Source organism: Eretmochelys imbricata, chromosome 11, assembly GCF_965152235.1.
Source record: "Eretmochelys imbricata isolate rEreImb1 chromosome 11, rEreImb1.hap1, whole genome shotgun sequence".
Taxonomy (NCBI): domain Eukaryota; kingdom Metazoa; phylum Chordata; order Testudines; family Cheloniidae; genus Eretmochelys; species Eretmochelys imbricata.
The window spans coordinates 52024336-52052139 of record NC_135582.1 but is presented as its reverse complement, the minus strand read 5'-3'; the positions used below and the strand labels follow the sequence as shown (position 1 = coordinate 52052139).

At 41.5% G+C, this 27804-nt stretch overlaps 1 protein-coding gene and 1 long non-coding RNA gene across 7 annotated transcripts in view; one reads left to right on the top strand and one right to left on the bottom strand.

Annotated features, from left to right (window-relative positions):
- Positions 1–7177, bottom strand: part of LOC144272417 (uncharacterized) — a 59765-nt gene extending 52588 nt beyond the window's left edge. For 4 of the 5 annotated variants that reach the window (XR_013347542.1, XR_013347545.1, XR_013347543.1 and 1 more), the window contains exon 1: positions 6835–7177. This is a non-coding gene — a long non-coding RNA (uncharacterized LOC144272417). The remainder of the gene's footprint in view (positions 1–6834) is intronic. The other variant, XR_013347546.1, reaches the window with a different exon arrangement.
- A 161-nt stretch (positions 7178–7338) lies between these two features.
- SLC40A1 (solute carrier family 40 member 1) lies at positions 7339–27581 on the top strand. Of its 2 annotated transcripts, XM_077830434.1 has the most exons (8): positions 7339–7638; positions 9345–9412; positions 15202–15361; positions 16275–16390; positions 16815–16941; positions 20050–20295; positions 22168–22824; positions 25112–27581. In XM_077830434.1, the coding sequence occupies exons 1-8, from the start codon at positions 7596–7598 to the stop codon at positions 25429–25431; spliced, it is 1737 nt and encodes a 578-aa protein (XP_077686560.1). In that variant the 5' UTR covers positions 7339–7595; the 3' UTR covers positions 25432–27581. The 2 variants fall into 2 exon arrangements, with proteins under 2 accessions (XP_077686560.1, XP_077686561.1); XM_077830435.1 differs by lacking the exons at positions 7339–7638; positions 16275–16390.
- The last annotated feature ends 223 nt before the right edge of the window (positions 27582–27804 follow it).

The following is a 27804-nucleotide window of genomic DNA, read 5'->3' as shown; positions in this document are numbered from 1 at the left end:
TCTTGGTGGTGATAAACTTGAATATGCCCATTATAAGGTCTGTTTTAGACAGGAATAATTGCAGCCTACGATCTAACTATAAATGAAAGGTCCTATGGGTCATCACTGCCATCTAAGAATCCAGGAGGAGCAACAGATCCAGTAAGAACACACAGTTTTGACTAATTGTAGAAAAAGGTGGGAATATACCATGGGTGGCCAAACTTATTGGCCCTCTGAGCCGCATATGATAATCTTCAGAAGTTCGAGGGCCGGGGCACAGCTGCCAGGGCTCAGGGCTTCTGACCCACAGGAGGCACTTGCTGGGGCTCGGGGCTTCTTCAGTCCCACTCCTGATGAAGCCCCAAGCTGTGGCAGAAACGCCTGGTGGGGATGAAGCCCTGAGAGCCCCTGTCCCTGCTGGGCAGAAGCCCCTGCCCCCGCCTGCTGCAAGGGAACGGGGCCGGATGTGGGGGGCTCAGCAAGCCACACTTTAACTGTAAAATAACCGCATATGGCTCACAAGCCACAGTTTGGCCACCCCTGGAATATATGCTCAGCTGATGGTACAAGCATTACCTCTACTAATCTTATTGCTGGATTCTAATTTAATTCTGCAACTGAATCCATGTGAGTCTGTACCTGCACAGAGCCCCATTGATTTCAGTGGAGATTTGCACAGGTTTAGGGGTCTACCCATGCCGTCAGCTGCAGGGTCAGAGTCTTGATGACACATAAGCAAAGTCTGGGGGGAAATGGATGCAAGAGAGAGTGAGTGAGCTGTGAATTTATCATGCATCTTGCTAGTTCCATGATTTTTTGTTCAGAGTTTTGTTTCTTTGTTTTTCACTCAACCCCTGTTACCTCTATTGTTAACACTTCTTTGAGGAGGGTCCTAAGGTGTTTGGCAGAAGTGTGTTTCAAGGAGGAAAAGATAGAGACATAGTGACCTCAGTCAGAGATGGGGCTCCAGGGATAAGGGCTGAATGGAATAAAACCCATTGGTAAGATGGGGAGAAGGATATGAAGAAGGTAGATGGAAGGACGTGAGACATGAAAAGAGGTAAGAACAGAGAGGTGTGCAGATTATGTTCTAGAGAGCAACAGTTTATAAGAAGAATGTGCCTAACCTCTCAATAAGCACATTGGGCAGGAGGCTTAGTGAGCATGAGGAACTTTTCCACCCTTTGTTCCCCTGTACAGGGGCTAGGCATATTCTTGGTCCTCATGCTCCAGGTGTCAGTGGACTAGGAGACTTAGTGCTGATAGCTAAAATCCATAAAGTTTGACAAGGACAGAGCCATAGCACTACTGCCTCCGCACATGGGTCAGCACAGTAAGGAGTTTGATTGCTCCCCAGCACTACTAAGCTCTGTCTACACTCGTGTATTTCACAGAAAAACTCACATTAGAATGGGAGCCCTAATACAGAAAGGGTTCCAGCAGCCTCTGGTGCTTTTTACCATCATGTTAATTAAACTTACTAAAAGCTTTAAGTAATCTGGATAGAGGATCTTATTCTACGTGAAGGCTCATGCTGACACCAGCACTTCTGAATCAGTGGTAGAACTGGTGGGAATTATTTTGTAAAATTTCCTAGCATAGATAGGGCTCTGGTTGCAGCATCTCTGCTACAGCCTCAGTGCCTCTAGATACTGCCACTGATGTGGGCAATGGCTTAAAGGCACATACTATCCCCAAATACTTTTTATGTCAGTATTTTTTCTGGAAATATATTTCAATATCCCTTTAATCCAGTTTATGTCACAATTACACACATACTAATAATTAAAACACTTCCTGCTGTTGCACCTTTGCAATGTTATTGTTACAACTGTCTCTGTTAGTCAGAGACAGTTTGGATATGCCACATTTTTCCTGTTTTATATCATCTGCTCTTTCTGGTCTGTCTCATTAAAGAAGTCCTTTCTATCTTGTGTGAACTGCAAATCGTTTTAGTTATTAATCTGTAATTTAAAAATCCAAAACCACTTCAACAGTTGTATTTCTTCACTTAGGCTATAACTGAAAACTACTTTAACTAAAGAAAACAACTTTATCTGTTTGTTAAATAAAGCCTGAGAGCTTTTAGAACTGTTGATCCAATAAACAATTTGTCTAGGAAGATTATAATGTATCTACAGTGTATTTGTATTTATTCCTGTGCCTGTTCAGAGATAGCTTTGTAGAATTAAGAGAGCTTGAAAAACAAAGGACAGCATTTTAATTTTTCCCCTGCATAGTCTACATGTGGATATTAAACAGAGACTCCAAAGGATTTTTTTTTATGTGAAGAAATATCTACATGATGGTATCGGTTTTGGTTTAATTAAAAAGAAAGGCCTTGATCAACCCTTCCTATGTGAAAACACACATGATGGAGTAAAGGGGAGGAAGTATCTGGATTATTATCTTGGAGGGTGGAGTTTGTCCATAAATATACATATCCCAGGTGATCTGTGGGAGGCCACGGCCATCTGCAAGGATGCCCCATATCTCTGCACTGGCTCTGGGCCCCAGGTAAACACATACACATGATCCAGGGCTCCTGCAGCCACTGTTTGCCTTCACTATGGAGGGTGTCCACAAATTCTACTGAAGTCTCTTTAATAGCTTTGAAAATCCCAGCTACTATTATTTAGGAGTCTAAATACAGGTTTAGAAGCCTAACTTTAAGCACCCAGACACAGTCAAAAGATGGGTCCTTGGATCCAAGAGGGCCTTCAAAATCTCCCTCTTTCTCAATGAAGGTGCAGGTTTTAGGGTCCCAGGCTCAGATTCAAAGCTATACCTTTAAGCTGCCTCTACTGCTGTGGCATCCCCAAAATTGTGTAAGTTATTACTGCAAGATTGCACAGCCTGGTCTAAGTCAAGTCAAACAGGGATCTCCTCTCATACAACTTCCAGCCATTAAGCTCTTCCAAAGATCCAGTTAAAACTTGTAAATATTGTGATGTAAAGATTCCAATGAACTAATGTCCCAGAATGAGACTCCATCCTTAGAAATATTCATGATGTCTTAGCAGCGCAATTCAGTTTAAAATTATTCATTGGCTGTATTGGATATCTTAATATTAATTATTTGAATTTATATAGTACCTTTTATAAAAAGATCTTAAAGCACTTAAACTAATTTATTAGGACTCACAACAATCCTCTAAAGAAAAAATACTGTTATCCCATTTTAAAGACGAGGAAACTGAGACACAGAGTGGTTAATAAGTGTCTTGGCAAAGACCCTAAAATCAGTGGCAAAACCAGGAACAGAAACTAGTCTTTCGGAATCCAAATTTCATACTCTAACCACCACAAAATTGGGCAGAGGGGTCATTTGTGTAGTAAAGGTGCAGAAGAAACAATGAGGACATTGTTTTCAATCTTACAATATAATGTACCATTTGTAATGTGTATGGAGTCATTCCAGTTGTTATTTGTATTCTTTATATTGTATTTTGTATTTTTATTGTATTTGTGTTTTTGTATTTTAATTCATCCAGCTTCCATCATGGGAAGCTCAGAAAAGAAAAAGCATGACCAAAACTCTGGTTTAGTAGTGTTTTCCTGACATGGTTCGTTGGCATCAAATGTATTTGAAGGATCATAGCAATTTAATAGAAAACTATTTCCGGCCCAGTTCTGCCTCTCAAACACAGAAACATTGAAATTGACATACTGGATCAGAACCACTCTCTTTTGAGGACAGTATCCTCTCTCGGACAGTGGTCAGAACTAGATGCTGCAGAGGAGGGAATGTTAGAAACCAGATGTGGGATAACCTGCCTTTCACACAGGTCTTACCTGGCATCTTATAGCGAGAGATTGGTTTAAACACTGAAGCATAAGGTTTAATATCCTTTGAGTAATGTCATACTCCACAGGTACTCCCCATGAAATCAATGGGACTACTCAAAGAGTAAAGTACTATTCTTTGTGAGTAAATGAAGCAGAATCAAGCCTTTAGTAAATAGGTCTAATAATCAACTAAATATTGGTTAATTTTTATATAAAATATTATATTTATTTAATATGTCATAATAGTAACTGTTTGCTACTAGGAAAAAGGTCAAGTGCTATACACAGAAATTTTACCTGCTGATGAAGTACAGTACAATGAAGGCACTTAGGCTTTGTAATATGGCCATTCCCAAAACTTCCTCTCCCTTTGATCCCAACCTGAGAGAAAGAACTGGTGCATTTTCTAGTTAATATATACTATGGAAAAACCACTAAACTAATTTCAGGATATACAATCTCCCCATAAAAATAGTAATTGTAGTCCTCCTTTTTTATGTACAGGTGTATTACTTTTTCCAAGGGTAGGGTTCTTTTTATACAAAGAATAAACTGTGATTCATTGATAAAAAACATAGCCACCTCTTTAATAGAGAAATACTTTGAACAGGATCACAGGAGTGACCATACCAGAATGGATTACTGGACCATAGAGGTTGGTATCCTGCCTCCAGCAATGACCTATATACGTACTATTTCTGGGGAAGAAAATCCTCTCCCATAAATTCACCAGGCCAATTTTGCAATGCACAGGGGTTCTCAAACTTCATTGCACCACCACCCCATTCTGATGACAAAAATTACTACACATCCCCAGGATGGCGGACCAAAGCCTGAACCTGCCCGAACCCGCTGAGCCCTGCAGCTCAGGTGGGGCGGGGGGGGGCGGAGGGGGGAGACAAAGCCAAAGCCTGAGCCCCTCCGCCAGCCCTGCTGCCCTGGGCAGGGGAAAGCCGAAGCCAAAGAGCGTCAGCGCCACGAGGGGCCTGAGCCCCGCCACCTAGGGCTCAAGCCCAAGCCTGAGCTCTGCTACCCAGGGCTAAAGACAAAGCTTGAGCCCACAGCCTAGTGGTGCTTGGGCTTCGGCCCTGGGCCCCAGCAAGTCTAACACAGCTCTGGCAACCCCAATAAAATGGGGTCGTGACCCACTTTGGGGTCCCAAACCATAGTTTGAGAACTGCTGCTCTACAATGGGAAGATAAATCTCCCACGTGGCGCCATCAGGAGCAATCATTGTGAACTGTGAAGCACAAGATTTGATATTCCTTAAAACATCTGCATGACATCCTAGCTAGAAAAACTGTATATTGGAAATGTTCATTTAAATATCTACCATTTAAAAATTCTACAGAATTATTTGTTTCTGTAATTTCTGCTCACAGTGAATGCTGCAGGTTACCCATATGGTGCGGAAAGAAGTATAGTGAAACCTGTAGTAGAGACCACCTTTACTGGGCTAGCTCAGATCTTAAAAGATCACCCTAAACCAGCATTTTTCAAAGTTGGGGTTGGGTTGTGGAATGTAAGACACTGGGTTACTCTGGTCAGCACGGCTGACTGGGAAGTTAAAAGTCCTGTCAGTGGTGCTGCTCAGCGAAGGCAGGCTACTGCCTACCTGCTCCAACACTGAGCTGCACCCCAGAAATAGCCAGCAGCGGGTCCGGCTTCTAGGCAGGGGGGGCCAAAGGACTCTGCACTCCCATTGGCCAGTTCCCGGCCAATGGGAGCTGGGGAGGGGGGCGTTGCCTGCGGGCGAGAGCCGTGCAGAGCTGCTTGCGCACCTCCACCTAGGAGCTGTACCTGCTGCTGGCCGCTTCAGGCGCAGCACGGGCCGCAGTGCCAGGACAAGTGGGAAGCCTGCCTCTGCACCCCAGCTGTGCCGCTGACCAGGAGCTACCAGAGGTAAATCCGCACCCCAATTCCCTGCTGCAGCCCTGAGCCCCCCCAAACCTGGGGCCCCTCCTGCACTCCAAACCCCACATCCCCTGGCCCCACCCCAAAGCCTGCACCCCCAGCCCAGAGCCCTGACCCCCTCCTGCACCCCAATCCCCTGCCACAGCCAAAAGCCCCCTCCCACACCCTGAAACCCTAAATCCCAGCACCACCCCATAGCCGTCACCCCTGTACCCCAATCCTCTGCCCCAGCTCTGAGTCCCTCCCACACCCCAAACCCCTCATCCTCAGCTCCGTTGGGTTGTGGGCATCAACAACTTTCTTCAACTGGGTCCCCAGAAAAACAGTTTGAAAACCACTGCCCTGTGAATGTACTATTTATTAGGCAATTATGGCAACTTTGTTAAGCAACCAATTTTTTGTTGGTCCCTTGCTTCATACTCCAAAGGAGCTTTGACTATATATGCACTTTGAAAGCTATGACTCACACTACTGCCAACCCTTGTGATTTTAGCATGGCTCTTACATTTGGTGTTTTCTCTGAAGACTCAATTTCTTGAGTCATTTGATTAGGCAAGAATCTCAGCTAGATTTTTAAAGTAAATTTCTAGACCTCATGGTTCAGAAAAGCTTGAGAACCCTCAAGGCTTAAAACCCAAAAGGAAAATAGGAAGAACCCAACATTTATTTTTTTTAATCAATGATTTTTGTAAACCAATCTCATGATTGTTTGGGGTTGGCAATACTGGACTCATGAGATCTGACTTAATATGTTTCTATTTTCTTCTTGTCCTAGTGGATCATAAGATGACATATCTATCTATCTATTATCTATAGATATAGATAGATAGATGAAATACACACACACACCAGTGTACTAGCAGAACGTTTTCCTTGTTCTCTTCCTTTCCCTTATTACTTAATATTAGAGTCCCCTCTTAATAAACGTGAGTTACAGCGAAGGCTTCCTAACCTCAAACGCCAGTGGGTTTTCCAGCGGGGGAATCCAGCAATCAATACATGAAACAGGTTGTTAAAGTACTGCCTGCTTACACCCTTCAGGAGTCGAGGCGAGGGACAGGGACAAAGCGTTCAGCCTGACCTGTTCTGAGACCCTGGTGCCACCTACTTCATTAACACGCTTCATGCTGAGGATGGGGTTTGACTTACTCTGCCACAGCGAAGCAGGGTTACAACGTTTTAAGACGTGAAGGTTTGCCCCTCGGGCGGGGACACAGCTCCAGCAGCCTACGGGGCGGGGCGCGCCGCCCGCTCTCTACACCTGGTCTGCCCCTCCTCTTCCATCCTGCGCGCGCCCCGCAGCCGGCTCGACTCAACTCCCGTCCCGGCCGCGTCGCTCCTTTATCCCTCCGCGACCCCCACGCCATAGGCAGGGCGGGGCTTGGTGAGGCTTTTTTTCGCCCCTTGCTCAGACCCTGGCCTGCCCCCTCCGCCAATTTAACCCCTCTAAAAAAGTACCAGCAGAATCTTCTGCTCGTACGGGCAGAGTGAAGGGCAGTGGCTTCAGCAGCTGTTACTGAGCATGCTGAGTTCGTGGGCCTGTGCTAAATATAGTATATTCCCAGAGGGAATGCCTCCGGGAAATATGCAGATCAGCTGCACCTGATAGGCCGCTCCTTCGGCCCAGCCAGGCTATAAAGGGCGGCGAGCGCCTTGGGCTGCCGTAGAAGCGGCCGCGGGAGCTGGGCGCCTGGCTGGGACTCCTCGGCGGTGGAGCGCAGGCCCTCCAGCCGCTGCGCATAAGGCTATCGCTCCCCGACTTCAGCTACAGTGATAGCTAAGTTGGGGAAGACAAACATTCAGAGAAGCCGTGCCCCCTCCTCTCCCCGTGCGTCTCCCCCGCTGTGCCCGCGGCTGGGGTACGGGACTGGCAGCGCAAAGAGCGAGCGGGAGTCGGGGCGCAAGCTGACATGGCTCGGGCAGCGGAGCAGACGGGCGGCGGAGGCTGCTGTGGTCAGTATCCTGCGGGGAGGACCAGGCTGCGCGGTGGGGCTGCTGGCCGAAGGCGGCTGCTAGAGAAGGGACGCAGCACGTTTGTGGGGCGCGCTGCTTGGGAAGGAGTGCGAGTGGGTGCGGGGGTGGCACTTCACCCCATGCCGCTCACATGCGGGGGTTACAGGGGAAGGGGGCATGGCATTGTGCGGCTCAGCTGCAGTGGGTAATACAGAGATATTAAGGCCAGAAAGGTTCCTATTGATCATGTAGTGCAGCGGTTCTCAAACTGTGGGTTGGGACCCCAAAGTGAGTTTGGACCCCATTTTAATGGGGTTGCCAGGGCTGGCTTAGACTTGTTGGCCCCTGTGACCAGAGCCCAGTGGCTTCAGACCTGGGCATCGGGACTCAGGTGACAGGCCCCCTGCCTGAGGCTGAAGCCCTTGGGCTTTGGCTTTGGCCCCCTACCCACTGGGGGCTTGGGCAGGCTCAGGTTTCAGTCCTTCCCCTTCCTCCCCCCTGGGGTTGCATTGTAATTTTTATTGCCCAAAGGGGGTTGCGGTGCAACGAAGTTTGAGAACCCCTGGTGTAGTGTAAGCTCCTGCCCTACTTTTCTGTGATTCTGTAACACAGGCCATAGAATTACATTCTGTAATTCTTACATCAAGTCTAGTGACTTGAGGTTGAACTACAGCCTAACATGTATGCGTGCTGTATATAGAGTGCAGTGTGGAAAGGGTGCACATATAGGTGGTGTAGTGCAGTGTTTCTCAACCTTTTTGATACCAGGGACCAGCTTGCTGCCTTCCTAAACTCTGTGCCTTGCATAATGACGGGTTTCAGAGTAGCAACCGTATTAGTCTGTATCCACAAAAAGAACAGGAGTACTTGTGGCACCTTGGAGACTAACAAATTTACTTGAGCATAAGCTTTTGTGGGCTACAGCTCACTTCATCGGATGCATGGAGTGGAAAATACAGTAGGACGATTTTATATACACAGGGAACATGAAACAATGGGTGTTACCATACGTTGCAAATAGTTCTTCCAGAATTAGTTCTATAGGTTACAGTCCAATATCAGAGTGATCCAGACTGGAGCTGAAGACCTCAGTCTTGAGATTCAAATTTCCCCTGATGAAACTTAAACTTGAACTATTTGCAACGTATGGTAATACCCATTGTTTCATGTTCTCTGTGTATGTAAAATCATCATACTGTATTTTCCACTCCATGCATCCAATGAAGTGGGCTGTAGCCGATAAAAGCTTATGCTCAGTAAATTTGTTAGTCTCTAAGTTGCCACAAGTACTCCTGTTCTTTTTCCTAAACTCTGTCAGAGAGATCTCAGGGATTGGTGCTGGTCTGCAGACTGGTCATTGAGAAACACTGGTATTGCATGTTGGATGGGGTGCAATCAGGTGGCACAATGTAAATACGCTCCAAACTTTGTGTATATTTAGCTAGTAAGACCTGTTGAAATATTCAGTGTTTCTTCATTTAGTATAATGGCTTTTTCTCTTGCACAATTGCTATGCTGTAGCTATTCCAGTGTGTGGAATTAAAACATGTATAGCAAACATCTTAGCTTATTTTTGCAATAAAAGACTTTTGCAGTGTAGAGATTGCTGACTTTAAAATGAATAGAACTTAGTAGCAACCAAGGAAGATGCCAAATAGGCAAATGCATCTGAATCCTCTTTAGCATTTATCTCTCTTTATTTTTAGGATCCTGTGTCAGTTACTTTACATCTGCAAAGTTTCTTCTTTATCTTGGACATTCACTGTCCACTTGGGTAAGTGAAAAAAATATTTAGTTACATCACGCAGTGGAACTGCCTTAATCTGCTTTTGACTGATCTGCACTGCGTGCTATAATTCATGTAGCGAAGGTGGTCTTTGGCAAAGACTTAATTGCAAAAGTGCTGTGGTGAGCTCTCACTAAGTCTTCATAATCTTCACATGATACGGTACAGTATATTTGCTAATATTCTAATAAATAAAAGTGCAGTGCTCACAATTGTGTAAGGGCCTGATTCACTACCCTTACGCACACGGAGTAATACCTTACTCCTTGAGGAATGTCATTGAAACCAGTAAGGCTTGTTAAACAGTAAATACTACTCAAAGTGGGTGGAGGATAACAAAATTGAGCCCTATCAAAGTATATTTTGTACTGCTTTGTCCTTGATTTTTATAATTTGAAGGGTTTGTATACCTGTCCAGCAATGTAAATTACTGAATGTTGTACAATGGATTTCCTTGTCGTCCGTGCTTATTAACAAACCTCTGTTTTTCTGAAACAGTAACATCCTTACCGGTAGCAAAGTGCCTATTTACTGAAACACTTTTACCTGTATCTAAACCAACCTTCATTAGCAATTTACAGTGCTTCAAAGTGAACGAAGTAGATCTAGAAATTGATTTGGATGAAATGATCTCCCAGTTCATTAAAATACTATGGAGTGGCAAAATCTAGCCTGAGAAATGCTACATTGTTTAATATCATCTTAATCCAGTATCTTGCAAGTGAATGACAAGTGTTAATTAAGATGAGTAAAAGCACTTTTTTTTTTTAAAGTAACTCATTCTTGTCTTTCTATGTCTGTTCTAATTTGTAAAATCTCTGAGGCAGGGACTGGCTTGGTATGTACTTTGTACAGCACTGAACACTCTGTTCTAGGACTACAAGGTTGTATGCCTCACTTTCATTAATGTAAACAGTCGCAGTTGTGTTCCCCTTAAGAAGGCCTGGAGAGAGAATAAACTTTAGGTTTAAACAGGTGCTATACAGCAATGAATTATTTTAGTCCAACGACTTCGTTGGTGCTGCTGCTATGAGAAGTAGTGTGCGTTTTGTTGACTGAACATATCTTAACTAGCAGCACATTGAGCCTGATTCTGCTATTGCTACTAACATTGAGTGGCACCTTATGTGAATGGTCCCACTGAAATCCATCAATGGGGATACTGCAGATTAAGGTAAGGCATCATTCAACATGAATAAGGGTGACTGAATCAGAATTTAGGATAATAATCTGGACTACTGCAAACAGTTGAGTGAAAAAGATGTTTGTTTAACAAAAATGTCAGTTTTTAGAAATATTAAACACTAATACACCTTTATTGATTTCAAAAACCCAATTGAGGGTCTGAATCCGCTGTCCCAAATCAGGAAAACTCCTATTTCAGCAACAGAAGTTTAGTCTAACTTTTAAGGCTCAGTCCTGCACTTGTCTAGAAAGTTCTTTAACCCACAATAATTCCTCTTTGGAGCCTAAAATAAGACCTTCAATAATAGAGAGAGGGAGGAGGAGGAAAGAAGGGGAAAGTTATTTTTGGTTTTCGTTTGGTTTTTCTCTGCCCCTCAAGATGGAAACACCTCAACCCAGACCTTTGAAATGGCTTTTGTATAGTTTTCATTCTGAAATGTCAGTGATCTGTATTCAAAATACATAATTTTATATAGATAAACCTCTCTTACTCTAGTTGGGGAAAATCTAATCAACTTAAGCACCTGTTCTTAAATACAGGAAGAAACTGTAACTGATTAAACATACTTGCCTCTTATCTCTACGATCGGTCAGAGACCTGAAGGAGGCCCTGAATAAGGCTATTAAGCCCCAGTTAAGCACGCATTTAAGTGCTTTGCTAAAGTATGGCAGAAGCCAAGGACAAGCTACGTGCTCTACTGAGCTGGTGCCTTAGGCCCAGTTCCACAGATATCTTCAAATCAGTGGAAGTTAGGAGCCTAAATACCTCTGGGGATCTGGGCCTTAAACCTTATTCTATCAACTATATACAGTACTAGTATAATACAGTGCTAAAATCATCGGAACTGCTGTTAAGAGGAATGGTTAGGATAATAGTTTTCATTCATACAGAAATACGGTTTAATATCCATGTTATGAATGATTAGAAAGATCTCAAGAATAGCAGGATTAAGCATGTTATGTAGTTCTGCCTTTTCATTAAGGCATAGGTCCTGGAACTAGAGGTGTGGGGTGTGCTGCAGCACTCCCGGACGTGCAGTGGTTTCCATTATAAATGCATAACTGGGTGGTTACTTTCTGTTTGTGCTGCTTACTTTTTAATTCACTGTTGTTCTGTGCCATTAATTGATGATCTCTGACTTTAAAAAAAAGTTTATTTTAAAAATACAACCCCAAATCAAAAACCACTGTGCTTCCCCTGTTGAAAACAGCTAGCTTTGGAGAAGTTGAGGCGATGTGGAGTAGTATGAAAGTACTGTGGGTGAACACAATGGATGAAATTGTTCAGTTAATGAACTCCTCAACTGATTCTGTAGCAGCAGCTTTGAGCACTATCACAGTCTAAACAAGACAAAATAGCTTTTATTAATGCAAAAAATTTTAAAAAGCAGGAGTACTGTCCATGTTCATACAATGTAGTACAGGCATAGGGAACCAAGAGAAGGCTACACTTAGTATGTATTTGGGTTCTTAGTCTCCAGTAGCAAGATCTTGGCCTGCAGATACTGAGGGAGAAATCTTGAGTGCATTTAAATCAATTGGAGTTTGCCATTGACTTCAGTGAGACCAGGATTTTACCTTGAGAGTAACAGCTGTCACAGTGCATCATTTTCCAATATTTAAAAAGGTGTATGCGGGCAGGGGTTCCATAAAGCTCCTTTTTCTATTTAATCAATTTCAACAACTAAAACTTTGATGCAGGAATAGAAGTATATCAGGCCTGCATCATTATGAAAGTAGTGCTTTCTCCTGAATTAACTTTCTACCTGAATGAACAATCAAATAGAATTTAGGGTTCAGTGACCACCTACATACATTTGTAAGTGAAAGTTGAATAAGTAGCTTGAATCGTACTGAATTCTCTTGATTCAGAAAGACACTTAAGTTCCATTTATGAAAATTAAATTATGCATACTTTTACACCCCTCTCCCAAATGAGGAATGTAAGCATAGCATGTTAGAGGGAAATTTTTTTGTCCTTACACATGGAGAAGTCAAGTTAATTGTTGGGGGGTCTGCCTGTCTGCATGGTCCCAAGCCTGTGGAATTTGAGTGAACGGTGTTGTGACCTGGTGCATATAGTCACAGCACTGCTTATGTTTGTCCCAGCTGCGTCCCCATTACGGTGGGGGTGGCCAGATCAAATTTGAGTGGTGGTGTGATTCTGTGCAAAGGGTTGCAATGCCAGGAGTGAGTGGGCCCAGGTCCCCAGGACAACATCTACCGCTACAATGTGAATGTGGGGTAGACTTGCTCTCCAACCCTCCCTCCACAGGGGCCTCAGTTTCAGATTTTGTCTTGAGCCCCAGTAATTCATGTGGCCCTGCTTCTGACAGCTATCACAGGCACTTGCATAAATGATAGCTTTTAAATTTGTGAGCGTTTGGAGCAACTCATCTCCAGAAGAGCCTCAGTGCGTGTATTCTAAAGAATCCCAAAAGCCGAATTCATCACTGGGGTATACCACTGATACTCCCCTGGACTTTCAGCAACAATGAATTTGGTCCCAAATGAAGTGACACTTTGGAGGCCTTTTCCTTTATTGTCATCTTGTTCAACTTGTTACAGATTACTCGGTTTCTGGTCTTGCAACAAAAAAAAATTTTTTAAAAAAAAAACTTGGAACACTCTACATTTCAAAGTCCTTTGTACCGCACAGAAAATGATTACTGAGCCTTCGAAGAGGCAGGTAACTGAAGAATGTATATTCTATAATAGATTAACATTAGGGACTCTCCTTAACCAAACTGTCTGCCATAGTATACAACTTCTGCAATGCATTTGTTGCAATATATTTCTAAAGTAAATTGGGCTAATGACCTAAATTATGTGGCCTAAATAAATAAAGTAAACATAAAATATTCAGTGACCAGCTGTGGATATGTGTATTGCACAGCATTGTTAGTGAATCATAATAATGGAAACTTTTTTTAAAAAAATTTAAGAATGGCTGCCTTTACATAGATCCTTGAATATCTTTTACACTTAGTTGTTTTTAAACTATTGCAATTGCTATCATAAGTTCTGTATCATCTTGTTGGTACTACAATACAGGAAGGATACATTATTTCTAAATACCACTCTTCTGTTGGAAACTTAAGGATGCTTAATTTGAAATCTAGTCAATTTCAAAAACTGAATTAAAATCTGGTTTCATATTCAACACCTGCCCCCTGTCTCCCTACTAATTTGTGGTTTTTCCAGTCATGTTTTCCTAAGTAGAAGCTCTGTACAAATGCCAAAGGAATCTGACTCTCCACAGTGGAAACAATACAAGAGAAATGGTAAAACTGACTACCTAGGAAATCAGCTTCTCTGCTCTTTCACTTAGCAGTTACAACAGGGGCAGGCAAACTTTTCAGCCTGAGGGCCACATCGGACTCTGGAAATTGTATGGAGGGCCAGTTAGGGGAGGCTGTGCCTCCCCAAACAGCCAGGCATGGTCCAGCCCCCCCACCAGATCTCTCTTCTCTCCCCGCCCCTTGCTTCTTGCCTCCTGAGGCCATGCCCCCGGAACCCTGCCCCCTGACTGTCCCCCATTTCCCCCACCACATCCAACCACCCCTTCTCCCTGTCCCCTGACTGCCTCCTGCCACCCCATCCAACCCCTCTTTTTTCCTTCCTGATTTCCCCCCTTGCCCCCTGACAGCCCCCATGGGACTTGTTCCCCACCCTCTGACCACCCCGACCTCTGTCCATGCCTGCCCCCCCAAACTCCCCTGCCCTCTATCCAACTCTCTGCCCCCTTACTGCGCTGCCTGGAACACTGGTGGCTGGAGCCAGCTACGCACAGCGCAGCTCAGAGCACCTGGTCAGGCCAGGCTCTGCAACTGTGCTGCCCCAGGAGCTCGCCACCCTGAGCATTGCGCCAGCAGCGCAGCGAGGTGAGGCTGTGGGGGCGGGGGAACAGCAGGAGAGGGGCTGGGGGACAGCATCCTGGGCTAGGAGCTCAGGGGCTGGGCAGGAGGGTCCTGTGGGCCAGATGTAGCCCGCAGGCAGTAGTTTGCCCACCTCTGTCTCAGAAGGTATTTTGTCGGTGAAATGTATTCAGACAGAAGTGCTGATTAAAGTTGGCAGTGTCCTTTTACAGCTAGAATAGATGACAGAGTTGCTTAGTTCCACCCTTTAAAACTTTAGTTTCACATGGACAAAGTTACATTTTCTAAAAGAGCACTGATGATGGTAAGCTTAAACAAATACGTTTGTAGCTGTTGGAGACATCTGAGATGAAGAATCTTCATAAAAATTAGTCTTTCTCTGGCTTCTTGGTTGTAACTGAGGACAGAATTTTGGCTCGTAATACTACCATAGAAAGCCTTTGGTACTATGATGTATTGAGGATAACCAACATTAATTGGGGCCAATAATAATATTGATTTGGACCTCAGCTCCCACTGACGTTGAAGGGTGCACCATGCACGGAATGGCAGATAGGGCTTATATTGGGAGCAGGAGGGATGGACAGGGAGGGAGTAACAAAGTTCTTAAATGCGATGTTCACATAGGTATTCTTTGTGGAGCTATTAAAACATGGAAATCAGCTACCATCTAGCAAAATGCAAATACTGATACAAATTTTTTTCTTATTTAAGGGAGATCGGATGTGGCACTTTGCAGTATCTGTCTTTCTGGTTGAACTTTATGGAAACAGCCTACTCTTGACTGCTGTCTATGGACTGGTTGTGGCAGGATCAGTTCTCCTTTTGGGAGCCATTATCGGAGATTGGGTGGACAAGAACTCAAGGCTTAAAGGTTAGCAACCTTAGTGGAAGCTATTACTTATTATGGGGTGACTCAAGCTATTATGGGGTGACTCAAATTAGAGTTGGAAGAGGAAGCCATCTAAAGCAGCTGTCCACATAATGGCATGCTAAAAAGATCCGCTGGTTAAATATGAAAACCAGGCTTAATTTACTAACCATCTAGAAATATGAAACTATTCAGAATAATAATGGACTAAATAATTCTGTATGGATAACCTCAAAGATAAGAGAACACCAATTTTAGGCTCTGATCTATTCCTTATTCATGCAAAACTCTTAATTGTAGCTAGAGAGAGAGAGGGTGAAATCCATGTGAATTTTGCCTAAATAAGGATTGCAGAATCGGTTTCCTGGACTCCAGTAATCTGACAACATAATTTAACACTTCCTTGCTGACTTCCTTCTGTCTAGAAATATTCCACACTGTATATTAGAACTGCCTTTGTAATCTGTTGCTCTTGTATGTTCTCTTCAATCACCTCTTACGTAGTTACATTAATTGAAAACCCTGTTCTGTAAAATGAAAATTAATTTTAAAGCATTTACACAATAGCACTCACTTTTTTTAAAAACAGGCATTTTCCTCCATTCAGCAAGACTTCCAAACACTGTTTTTCTCATTGTATTATACTACTAGGTCAGTGGAACTACACTAAGAATGAATTTGATTCTGTGTATAGACTGTAAAACGGTGGTTGATTCAAAGTTAAAATGAGATCCCTTCACACTATAAAAACAGCTTACCTTTATAAATAAACTTTAATTTTTAAAAGAGAAAATGGGGCGGGGGGAGGACTTGAAGAATATAGCTTGTATAGAAAAAAAATTATTAAATAATTCCAAACATGAAGATGGGGAATATCCACAGATTCTATGTATATATTTTTTTTAACCTGAAACAGTGGCTCAGACTTCCTTGGTTGTACAGAATGCATCTGTCATCCTGTGTGGTATCATCCTGATGATTGTCTTCTTGTTTAAGACCCAACTTTTGACCTTATACTCTGGATGGCTTCTTGTAAGTACTCAAATTTAAGACTTCTTATGTGTCACTAGTAAAGGAAAGTAACTTGTTAGTTTGACACCAATTGAGCTCTTACAACTGAGGATCTGCCCCACTGAGTCTCTTCCTGTACTCATGGACATCAATGGAGGCTTTGTCATTGGCTTCAATGATGCAGGATCAGGCCATTAAATCCTACTTACTGTTTTTTAGCTTTGTTGCAAAAGGGCACAGGGGAACATACCTCTTTGTTAATAAATAAAATAATTGTTTTTAAATCTTCATATTATCATTGTACTGTCTGAAAAGTAACATTTATATGAAATGGTTTAAAATACAGAACTATAATTTTCGTTGTCCAAGAAAGTCTGTTTATTTTTAGTCATTAACTTTGTCCATCATTTTACTCATGTTTAACACTTCTTTCCTTTTCCTCCAGACCATGTGCTATATCCTGGTTATCACAATAGCAAATATTGCAAATTTGGCCAGCACTGCCACAGCAATCACAATTCAGAGAGACTGGATTGTTGTGGTTGCAGGTGAAGACAGAAGCAAATTGGCAGGTGAAATACATTATTTCCACTATCTAAAAGTGTCTTAACATGTGGGCTTGATTTTTAACAGACTGCAGTTTTACCCTGAAGTCAGCACATTCTTCTCTCACAGCTCCTGGAACATAGAACAACAGTTTAAAAGGGCAGCTTTCCCCCTACCATATTCCTCACTATATCTACAAAGATTAGTAATGACTGTTGTAAAACTCTGATCACAGCATAGTTACCTAGCCATAAAACTATCCACTTCTTGTTTTAATCCAGCTCTAACACTATCAAGGGAGATCAGTTTTATTTCTGCAAACCAAATATAGAATTTCATCAAATCACCTGTGTTTAATTCTCAATAGTAAATACATTGACTAACAGGATTTGATTAAGATTTATCAACATCTATTACCATCAAGGGAATCCCATATTCTGAACATTAGAGAGATTAAACCTCTTATTAGGTAAAGTGCACAATTTGTAACCTTTTCTGATTTTTTTTAAAATTTTTATTTATCAAATTACAAACTCCCTCTTTGTCCCCTATTTTGACCTTGCCGTAGTTTCTTAGCAATTACCTTCTGTAGAGCAGTAGTGTCTTAATTTTCTTCAGACGCACACCAGTTGTTGATGGAAGTTCCCTTGCAGAGCCTTAATGTTAATGGTTCTCATTAATCTTTCTTGTTTGTATTTAGCAAATCACATCCCATCTCTGCTTCAAACAAGAGGTGCAAGTCACCCCGGGGGAGAGCTATCATGTAATAGGTGTAATGTAATAGAGACAGTATTGCCTTTTTTTGTCATTCCTCAATTCTGACAGATTAATGCAGCATCATATGACCATTTCTGTCCTGTATGATTGAGGTATCTATTTCCCAGGCACACAGAAAACCTGTTCCATTTCATAGACTTCTCCCAACGAGGTTTTTGTCTGGTGTGGTGATGGTGTGGGTTTTTTATTAGATATAACAGTATCTAAAACAAAATGAGGATTATATTGTGAGGAATATCTGTAAAATATTTACCTTGATTGTGAAATATGCAGAATGACCAAAGGCCAAAAGAACCTATTTCTCTTCATATTCTTTTCACAAAGAAGGCACACTGCTATGTAATTTAGCAGAACAGGCAGATAAAAGCTACTGTGTTCTCTCCTCACTTATCCCGGATGGTGTTCTCCATCTACCTTGATTCCCATATGGCTTCCCTTCTAACTCATGGTGGGGGAGTAATGCTATTCTCCCAATCTCCTAGAATCATAGAATATCAGGGTTGGAAGGGACCTCAAGAGGTCATCTAGTCCAACCCCCTGCTCAAAGCAGGACCAGTCCCCCACTAAATCATCCCCACGAGGGCTTTGTCAAGCCTGACCTTAAAAACCTCAAAGGTGTTCTCTCGGTAGATCATGCAGGTCTTCATAACTCTGTCTTGTGTGCTTTGATCAGTAGTGAATTGGCTATTAATACTGACACTTAATTTATCTTTAGATTTCAGAGTTAATTCCTTGAAAGGAATTAGCAATTTCAGGCTCTCTGCAGACTCCGGGAAAATACCAGTATATTGGTTTACCCTTGGTTCATCTTTTTACAGAAAGCTTAGCCCAAGATTTTTCCAAAATAGGACTCATAAAATTAGACTCCTATATCTATATTTAAGCACCTACATGTGTGGCCTGTTGAGGGGGGTGGGGAGAGCTGAGCATGCAGTGACTTCTGTCGGCCACAGTCAGAAATGTAGGGCCGAAAGGGACCTCGAGAAGTCAAGTCTAGCCCCCTTCACTGAGGCAGGACCAAGTTCAATCTAGACCATCCCTGACAAGTTTGTCCAACCTGTTCTTAAAAGCCTCCAGTTATGGGGATTCCACTACCTCCCTTTTTAGTTAAAGATGGAAGCCTCTTCCAGAGCTTTTAGTTATGAAGTTATTCCTAATGGCACCAGTTCATTGCAAATAAAGGTTAGTCACTGCTATATGCACAGCAACTTGCTGGGAAAAGTAAGGCAAAAGTTTATAGGGTCAGGGGAAGGAAAAGGGAGGACTCTTCCCATTATTGGAATGGAACTATGAGCTATATATTAATGTCAAAACCCAAGGGGACCGCACCTAACTGTGCGTGACTGGAACAGAAGGGGGAGAGAACTTTGCTCTCTGAAATTGCAGAATGATTGATGACCACTGTGTGCCCCAGTAAGGCAATTTAGTTATATCAAAGGTCTGCTCTCCTAGATATTGAGGTCAAAAGGGACAATTATGATCTAGTTTGACCTGCATAATGCAGGCCACAGAATCTCACCCACCCACTCCTGCAATAAACCTCTCACCTATGTCTGAGCTATTGAAGTCCTCAACTCATGGTTTAAAGACTTCAAGGTGCAGAGAATCCTCCAGCAAGTGACCAATGCCCTATGCCGCAGAGGAAGGTGAAAAACCCCAAGGGCCTCTTCCAATCTGCCCTGGAGGAAAATTCCTTCCCGACTCCAAATATGGCAATCAGCTGAACCCTGAGCATGTGAGCAAGAGTCACCAGCCAGATACCCAGGAAAGAATTCTCTGTAGTAACTCAGATCCCACCCCATTTAACATCCCATCATATGGTCACTTGTAATTAGAGGTGAACTGAGGAAGCCAATAAATAAATGTTTCAGTATTGTACAGATAGTTTAAGAAATGTCTGTCATCCATTACAGAAATATTTTTTTCATAGGTCATGATCCATTCTGTATTTGGTGTTCCCACTAACTTCAAGAGAGTTGCTTCAGAATCAGGCCAGGAATGCATAGTGATCTTTGATGAAAGGGGAATCATTTGAATATTCTGAAGACATTTGATAATTTTTCATCCCTCTTACTTTAATCCAAGTATGCTCAATCATGAACATCTCACTCAGACAAAACTCTGACCACAATGGGAGCTGAGTTTGATTAGCTCAATACAATTAACTAATTTTCATCAGACACAGAAGTATTATACATAAGGGCTAAATCCTGGTCCCAGTGAAGTCAAGAGAAGGTTTGCTATTGGTTTTTGTAGGGACTGGGATTTGGCTCATGTATATGTAATATAATAGAAGATTAAAATGAATACATCTTCTGTAAGTTTTCATTAATATTTTCCTTATCAAATTATAATAGATATGAATGCTACAGTACGAAGAATTGATCAGCTGACCAATATCTTGGCCCCAATGGCAGTTGGCCAAATAATGACCTTTGGCTCACCAGTGATTGGCTGTGGCTTCATTTCTGGCTGGAACCTGTTGTCTATGTGTCTGGAATATCTGCTGCTCTGGAAAGTCTACCAGAAAACCCCTGCTCTGGCTCTCAAAGCTACTTCAAAAATTGAAGAGTCAGAGCTGAAACAACTGAATGTACAGAAAGGTATCAATGATATCTTAAAAATTTATTATATACACTACATCAATCATACCAAAACTGGAAACCATTCATTTTTCCATTTTATTCTCCTATAGACCATTTTGGTTCTTTTGCTTAACAATACTTTTCAGGATTTTACTCTTTACTGTTAGAGCAACTTGTTTTAGTGTTGGGTGGTGTTACTCAAAACTAAGTTCATTGGTAACAATATTTGAGGTTGCAGATGGCTGGAATACCCCATAAACAGCAGCCAAAGAATGGACATTTTTGGTACACTCTCTCTCCTTGAATTGGTCTCTTAACCTCACAAGTTAAAATCCTTCCAGAAACTAGCCAGTTTCACTTATAGAATGTATCCAAAATGTGGCACATGTTGGAATATGAAGTCTAAAGAATATTTTTCCCTTTGAAAAAGGGAGATGTCTAGCAGGGAAATACTGCTCAACGCACCTAGGAAACAGAGCTTCCAAACATCCCTACCAACGATATTGAATTTGTTGCGGTTGCTGGAAAAAGATACTCTAAACATGAGGTACCACTAAATGAGGACTGCCCTTTCGAATACTTAGGGTTTGATTAAGGCTCTTCAGGAGGGACCAGAGTAGTTCCTGGAGGATGTATGGGGGCGGCCATTGTAAGACTAAATACATTCTTTGTAAATTCTAGGATGATTTATAATAGCCTCTTAGAGTAAAAAGATGTGAAGGATGAGGCCATCTTAGCAGTCTACTGCTAGTACTATTCATTACAGTTTAGGAGGTCCTAGTTAGTAACATTCGCTGAGTGCTTTTCTTCCTGAGAACACATTTAGCCTCTATGGGGGAGAGTGCCCTGCAGTTAACCCTAGGGTTAATGCTGGAGCAGTGGTGATGTGCTCCAGAAAGAGCCATTGTCACCAATCTCTCGGCATAGGAGAGGTGATAACACAGGTTGATGGGGCGAAGTGAAGAGGTTAAAAGGTGAGTACAGCTCCTTGGAGGTCTGAATGGGGCTTCTTCAAGCTCCTTAAGACTAAAGACAATTAGCAACTGGCAATGTTTAGAAAACCTGTCTCATTACCACTATTAATTTGACTTTGGTTTAAAACTAGACTTGTTAGGGCTGTAAATATGCCTCACACAGGCCTTCCAGTTTGCAGGGATTTGTGCAAAGCTTCATGTTCAAATAAACTCCAGAACAGACACTGAATTTCAGCGATGGCTTCCACTCTAGCTGAAAGGCCTTTTCAGTCTTTGCCAACTCTCTCCTGGCTCTACATTTGCAAAAAAATGAGAACCTGGCATGGTGTGTGTGTTGTGGGGGTGTCTAGGATTGGAAATCAAGAATGACTGTATTAGAATCCCAGCTCTCACACAGACTCCCTAAGTGGCCTTCAGCAAGTCACTTTATTTCTCTATGTTGATTTACCCACCAATAAGATAGGGAATATTTGCTTACTACCCCTTGGGGTGTTGAGAACGTTTTTAATGTTTGTACAGTGCTTTGAACACTAAAAGCTCTATATAAGTGCCTAGTGGTGTCATTAAGCAAATTATTTTGCACAAGCCATTGCTTAGTGTTCACATCTCACAAGAAACCTAGTGTGAGAAGAACTGTCTCTTCACCAATGTAACACAACAAGCTGCTTTTTAAATGAATGAAAATTAGTTTTATTTTTGGTTCCCCTATTCCTTTCTGGATTTAAGGGCATGGGTAGAATGTGAAATATAATAATTTTAACAAAGCTGTTTTTGTAACCTAATTAACCAGAATATATTTAAAATGACAAACCTCCCTAGAAAGGAAGCACCTTTATTAAATACGTACAGCATAATGAGTTATACTCCATAGTTCTTTTGCAGGAAAGCACTTAATAGTTATGTTTCTGTTTTACAGATAGCGAATTGAAGCCCACTGAAGGAGTCCAGTTAATTGAGAAAGATGTAACAGTGTCTGAGCCCCAGCAGGAGAAGGAAATCAGCTGTAGTGCCTGGATTGCTGAACCTTTCATCACATTTCGTGATGGATGGGTTGCATACTACAACCAACCTGTGTTTCTTGCAGGTCTGGGTCTTGCATTCCTCTATATGACTGTTCTGGGCTTTGATTGCATTACTACAGGTTATGCATACACTCAGGGTTTGAGTGGTTCTGTGCTAAGCCTTCTGATGGGGGCCTCAGCCATAACTGGAATCATGGGAACAGTAGCCTTTACCTGGCTCCGTCGCAAATGTGGCCTAGTTCGCACAGGCTTCATCTCTGGAATAGCCCAGTTTGCCTGCTTGGTCTCATGTGTGATTTCTGTGTTCATGCCTGGAAGTCCTTTGGATTTGACTGTTTCCCCATTTGCTGACATCCATACCAGGTTATTGAAAGGACAACCATTGCCTACTGCACGTCCAACTGATATGTCTGAAATATCCTTTACAACTGGAACGCACAACTGGTTAAACAGATCTAGCTCTGTTAACAGTGACCTAGAAATGAGTTCTGACTCTGTGCCTTTAATCTCTGTTAGTCTTCTGTTTGCAGGAGTTATTACTGCTAGAGTTGGTAAGTAATGCCTGTCTATTAAAATCTCTAATCTGTGATTATTTTTAATTCTGTTAGTTGTAGATTTTAATAAAGAACCCACAATTGACTGCATTACTCTTACTCATTACTCTTACGGGTAGTGATCAATGGCTCCATGTCTAGTTGGCAGCCAGTGTCAAGTGGAGTGCCCCAGGGGTTGGTCCTGGGGCCGGTTTTGTTCAATATCTTCATAAATGATCTGGAAGGTGGTGTGGATTGCACTCTCAGCAAATTTGCAGATGATACTAAACTGGGAGGAGTGGTAGATACGCTGGAGGGCAGGGATAGGATACAGAGGGACCTAGACAAATTGGAGGATTGTGTCAAAAGAAATCTGATGAGGTTCAATAAGGATAAGTGCAGGGTCCTGCACTTAGGATGGAAGAACCCAATGCACAGCTACAGACTAGGGACCGAATGGCTAGGCAGCAATTCTGCGGAAAAGGACCTAGGGGTGACAGTGGACAAGAAGCTGGATAGGAGTCAGCAGTGGGCCCTTGTTGCCAAGAAGGCCAATGGCATTTTGGGATGTATAAGTAGGGGCATAGCGAGGGACGTGATCGTCCCCTTCTATTCGACATTGGTGAGGCCTCATCTGGAGTACTGTGTCCAGTTTTGGGCCCCACACTACAAGAAGGATGTGGATAAATTGGAAAGAGTCCAGCGAAGGGCAACAAAAATGATTAGGGGTCTGGAACACATGACTTATGAGGAGAGGCTGAGGGAACTGGGATTGTTTAGTCTGCAGAAGAGAAGAATTAGGGGGGATTTGATAGCTGCTTTCAACTACCTGAGAGGTGGTTCCAGAGAGGATGGTTCTAGACTATTCTCAGTGGTAGAAGAGGACAGGACAAGGAGTAATGGTCTCAAGTTGCAGTGGGGGAGGTTTAGGTTAGATATTAGGAAAAACTTTTTCACTAGGAGGGTGGTGAAACACTGGAATGCGTTGCCTAGGGTGGTGGTGGAATCTCCTTCCTTAGAAGTTTTTAAGGTCAGGCTTGACAAAGCCCTGGCTGGGATGATTTAATTGGGGATTGGTCCTGCTTTTGAGCAGGGGGTTGGACTAGATGACCTCCTGAGGTCCCTGCCAACCCTGATATTCTATGATTCATAACAAGCCTAAAACTTGTGGTATTTGATCTTGCAGTAGTCTGGTCTATGTAGTTACTGTAGCCCTAGTTTCTTGTGTATAATATTGCACAATGCCTCCTTTAATTCATAATTTTCTTTACTCAGTACTGTGTGTAAAAATATGTAGTATATTCTCTCATGAGATGGAGTTAAGTATTTGCAGATGTTTAATTAAAATTGCTATATATTTGACAATATTTAATTAAAGCTTTGAGGATTTGCTAGATAGCCTAGTATTAACATCTCAACAGAATCAAAGAGCATAACAATTTAATTGCATGAATGAAACAATGTATAACTATCATTTTGTAGTTCTGCTCTTACTCTTATGGCTTCTCTATAATTTTGTTTTGGGAGGAGGAAGTACTTGGCTTGCATGCATTTAGGGTTACTTGCAAAGAAAATTTTAAATCCTAACTAAACAGATTAATCGGGCACAGGAGCTACTACAATGAGTTTCTCCGTGAAATCAAACTTTCCTGCAGTGTTTACAGTTGAAAACATGCACTCCCCCACCCCCCCAACACAGTAATCTCTCCACAGGACAGAACTATTATTTATTAGTCACAAACCTTAAATGGAGATGACAACTGGAATGGAATTCTTTAAACAATAAGTAGACTTTAGTTATAGTCTACATGATGTGCTCTAAATTTAATTTTACATTGGAAAAAAATTAATTTTACTGCATCTGTACATTTTCTCTTTTGCATGTGGAGAATTTAAACCAGTTAAAGAAATTTAATGTTTATTACAATATTTACCTTACTTAGTTCTAGTATGAGTGTCAGATAATCCAGATTTTTTCACAATCCTGGAGTATTTCCATTCTCTCATCAATAAGGATTGTTGTATAAAGCATTGTTTGACAGGCATACTTGGTTCAGTGTTGCACCAGTTCTCTCTCCATAAGAAATAGCAGCAAAGGGCCAAATTCTGCCCTTAGTTATACTGGTGGGAAATCTGCTCAAGTCAGATGAGAGCACAGCTTGACCCAGATGTTTGACTTCAAATCAATGCTCCTCATAATGAAGATTGGGTTGGTAAAGAAATAACTGTAGAATGAGATTCCTTTGGAAATCTAACCTTTCCATATAGATAATTAAGGTTTTTCCTCTTTGGTTTTTCCCAATAGGCCTCTGGTCCTTTGATTTGACTGTCACACAGTTGCTCCAAGAAAATGTGATAGAGTCTGAAAGAGGCATTATAAATGGTGTCCAGAACTCCATGAATTACCTTCTTGATCTGCTGCATTTCATCATGGTCATCCTGGCCCCCAACCCTGAAGCTTTCGGCTTACTGGTGCTTATTTCTGTGTCCTTTGTTGCAATGGGCCACATAATGTACTTCCGATTTGCTCAAAAAACCTTGGGGAATCAGCTCTTTGCTTGCTGTGGTCTTAAATCCAAAGCAGTCTCTAATGATTCTCCACCTTGTAATTCATCCACTGTTTAGGGGGTCTCAAACTATTGCCACCTCCTCTTTAATTATAAGACAAGTATGCAGTTAGATGCTTCAAAGTAGCCATAAAGGGCAAAGTAAGGTGTTTCTCTACAGTCTAACACAGTCACTTCATACTCACTTCAAGTAACACACTCATTTCAAGGGAGCCCTCCAAACCAGCTAAGAAACTTGGCCAAATTATCCATATGTTTCAAGTTTGGGTTAAAAGGAAATTACTCAGATGCTAAATTTAGGGTTTAAACTGAATCACCAAAATATGTATTATAGGAATGCAACAATATTTTATCATTTTTAATTTTGAATTTCTTCCCTTTTAACCATGAAGAAGACTATGGCCTCACTGGCATAAATACATACTCTTTAGCTGATATACATGTGTAGTCTTCACCTGAACTCAGAGCAGTTATTTGCCCATTGAGTAATATAGTTCATGTTTATTAGCTTGAGTAAAACTTGTCTTATGTTTATATTTTATTGGGTTTTTCCTCTTTACATAAATGTTATGGTTTCTGCCTGCATGCTGCTCCAGTTAAGAGAACTGGATTCTTTTTCTAAACTGTCTGAAATGTTATGCTGTTAACATGTGAAATGTTAAACAAGTTGTGTGTACTGTGTATTTTTTAAGTTCTGATGTTTGTCTAAAATCTGACGTTTGTCCAAAATATATCTGTGCCTTTGTCTGTGTTTTTGATGAACTTTAGAGAAACACCTTTGCAGTTTTATCTTATACTATTCTAGTTCATGAATAAATAAGTACAAAATATTGTATTACATGTATGTAGCACTTCATAAAATTAAGTACAGTATAACCAAGTAAGCCGAAGCTATAAATGTAATGTAGCATTGTAAAGCAAAGCTTTTCTATTAAAGCACACCAAATGTGCTAAAGAAGGTTTGACAGAGCAGATCGTGTAAAGGATAATGAGTTTGGATATTCAGAGATAGGTTAAGGGCTAAATCTACTGGTCACCTTTCTGAAAATTATCAGAATATGAGCAGCTTCAGTTTCATTTTAATCTAATGCCATTGCTTTAAGAAACCCCAACATCAGCCTGGTGTATTAGAAAATTATTACTAATCCAGGCTAAACTAAATGTAAAGGAAAACTTAAAATATTTTATAAACATTGATGCATCTTTTTTTAATTCTCTTGTAAAACATTGTACACTTTTTAAATTACTAGAAACATGTATTTTTAAACATCTGTAAAACAAGCCTGTGACCGTTTGACCCTTTTTAAAGCAATTTTGGGAAGAACAGTGGACAGTCTCCTTTTTTTAAAGGAGAAGGTCATTTTTCAATGTGCAGGTATGGGCAGAGCTCTTTACATTAACCATTTATGCACTTTTGTGGAAACTGCAGTAATGTTGCTTTAGTATTCTGAGTTTCCTATGGTAGGACTTTTAAACAATGTTAGGAAGTCTTTGTAAAATGTTGCAAAAAATATTATTTTTTTCACTTTGACTTTTTTGTACTATCTTTCAAACAGCCTTGTGTTAGCCAACTTCAACCTTGGTGCAAGCAGGCACAGCTCCATTGAAACTATTGGTGTTTACACCATGGCTGAATCTGGGTCACTTTCCTCAACTGTGATAACTTCTATTTCTATTTAAAATAGAATGTAAAAAAATTTAGTATTTGTTTGACCAAGATTTTGTGAAAAAATCTGAAGTGAATGCATGAGGATCCCATATCAAATCTAAACTTTAAATGAAGTAGTAGCCCTCAAAATTCAGTAAGTGCTTTTAACAGTCCCTTTTTTCCTCTAAAGGATCAACGTTAATCATTGATTCTTTACCAAATGGCACTCAGGAACTCTTTCCTTAGATTTATAATTGTTTCTACTTTCCAACGAAGAATCTGGTTTTGCACTGTAATAATGTCACATGTATAAACACATTTTTTAAACAAAATTAGTGGTTCAATCCTGGGGCATAACTCCTGAAGGAAATTTGAGTTTTGCCATCAACAGAACTTTAAGTCAGGAAAGACATTAAATCAGGTTTTGTTTGTGTGGACTGTCTAATCATGTTTTATAGAATGGTTACCTATAATGTTAGACATTGAAGACTATGGAGTTATACTAAAGACTAATGTCCACTTGGGGCAGTGGACTAAACAATAAAATCTAGATCTCTGAATTGCTAAATGTGTTACTTTATTTCTGATTATCTGTAATCTCAGTTGAGACCACATTCTAATATTGAATGTGAATAAAGATTACTCACTCTACTAGTGGGCTCATTAAAGTCAATGGGACTATTTGTGGCATAAAATGCTACTCCTACATAAGAACTTAACTTTACTTTGTATCATTAGGGAGCCTGATATTTCATATTTTGCACACACCAAATGCCCACTGAT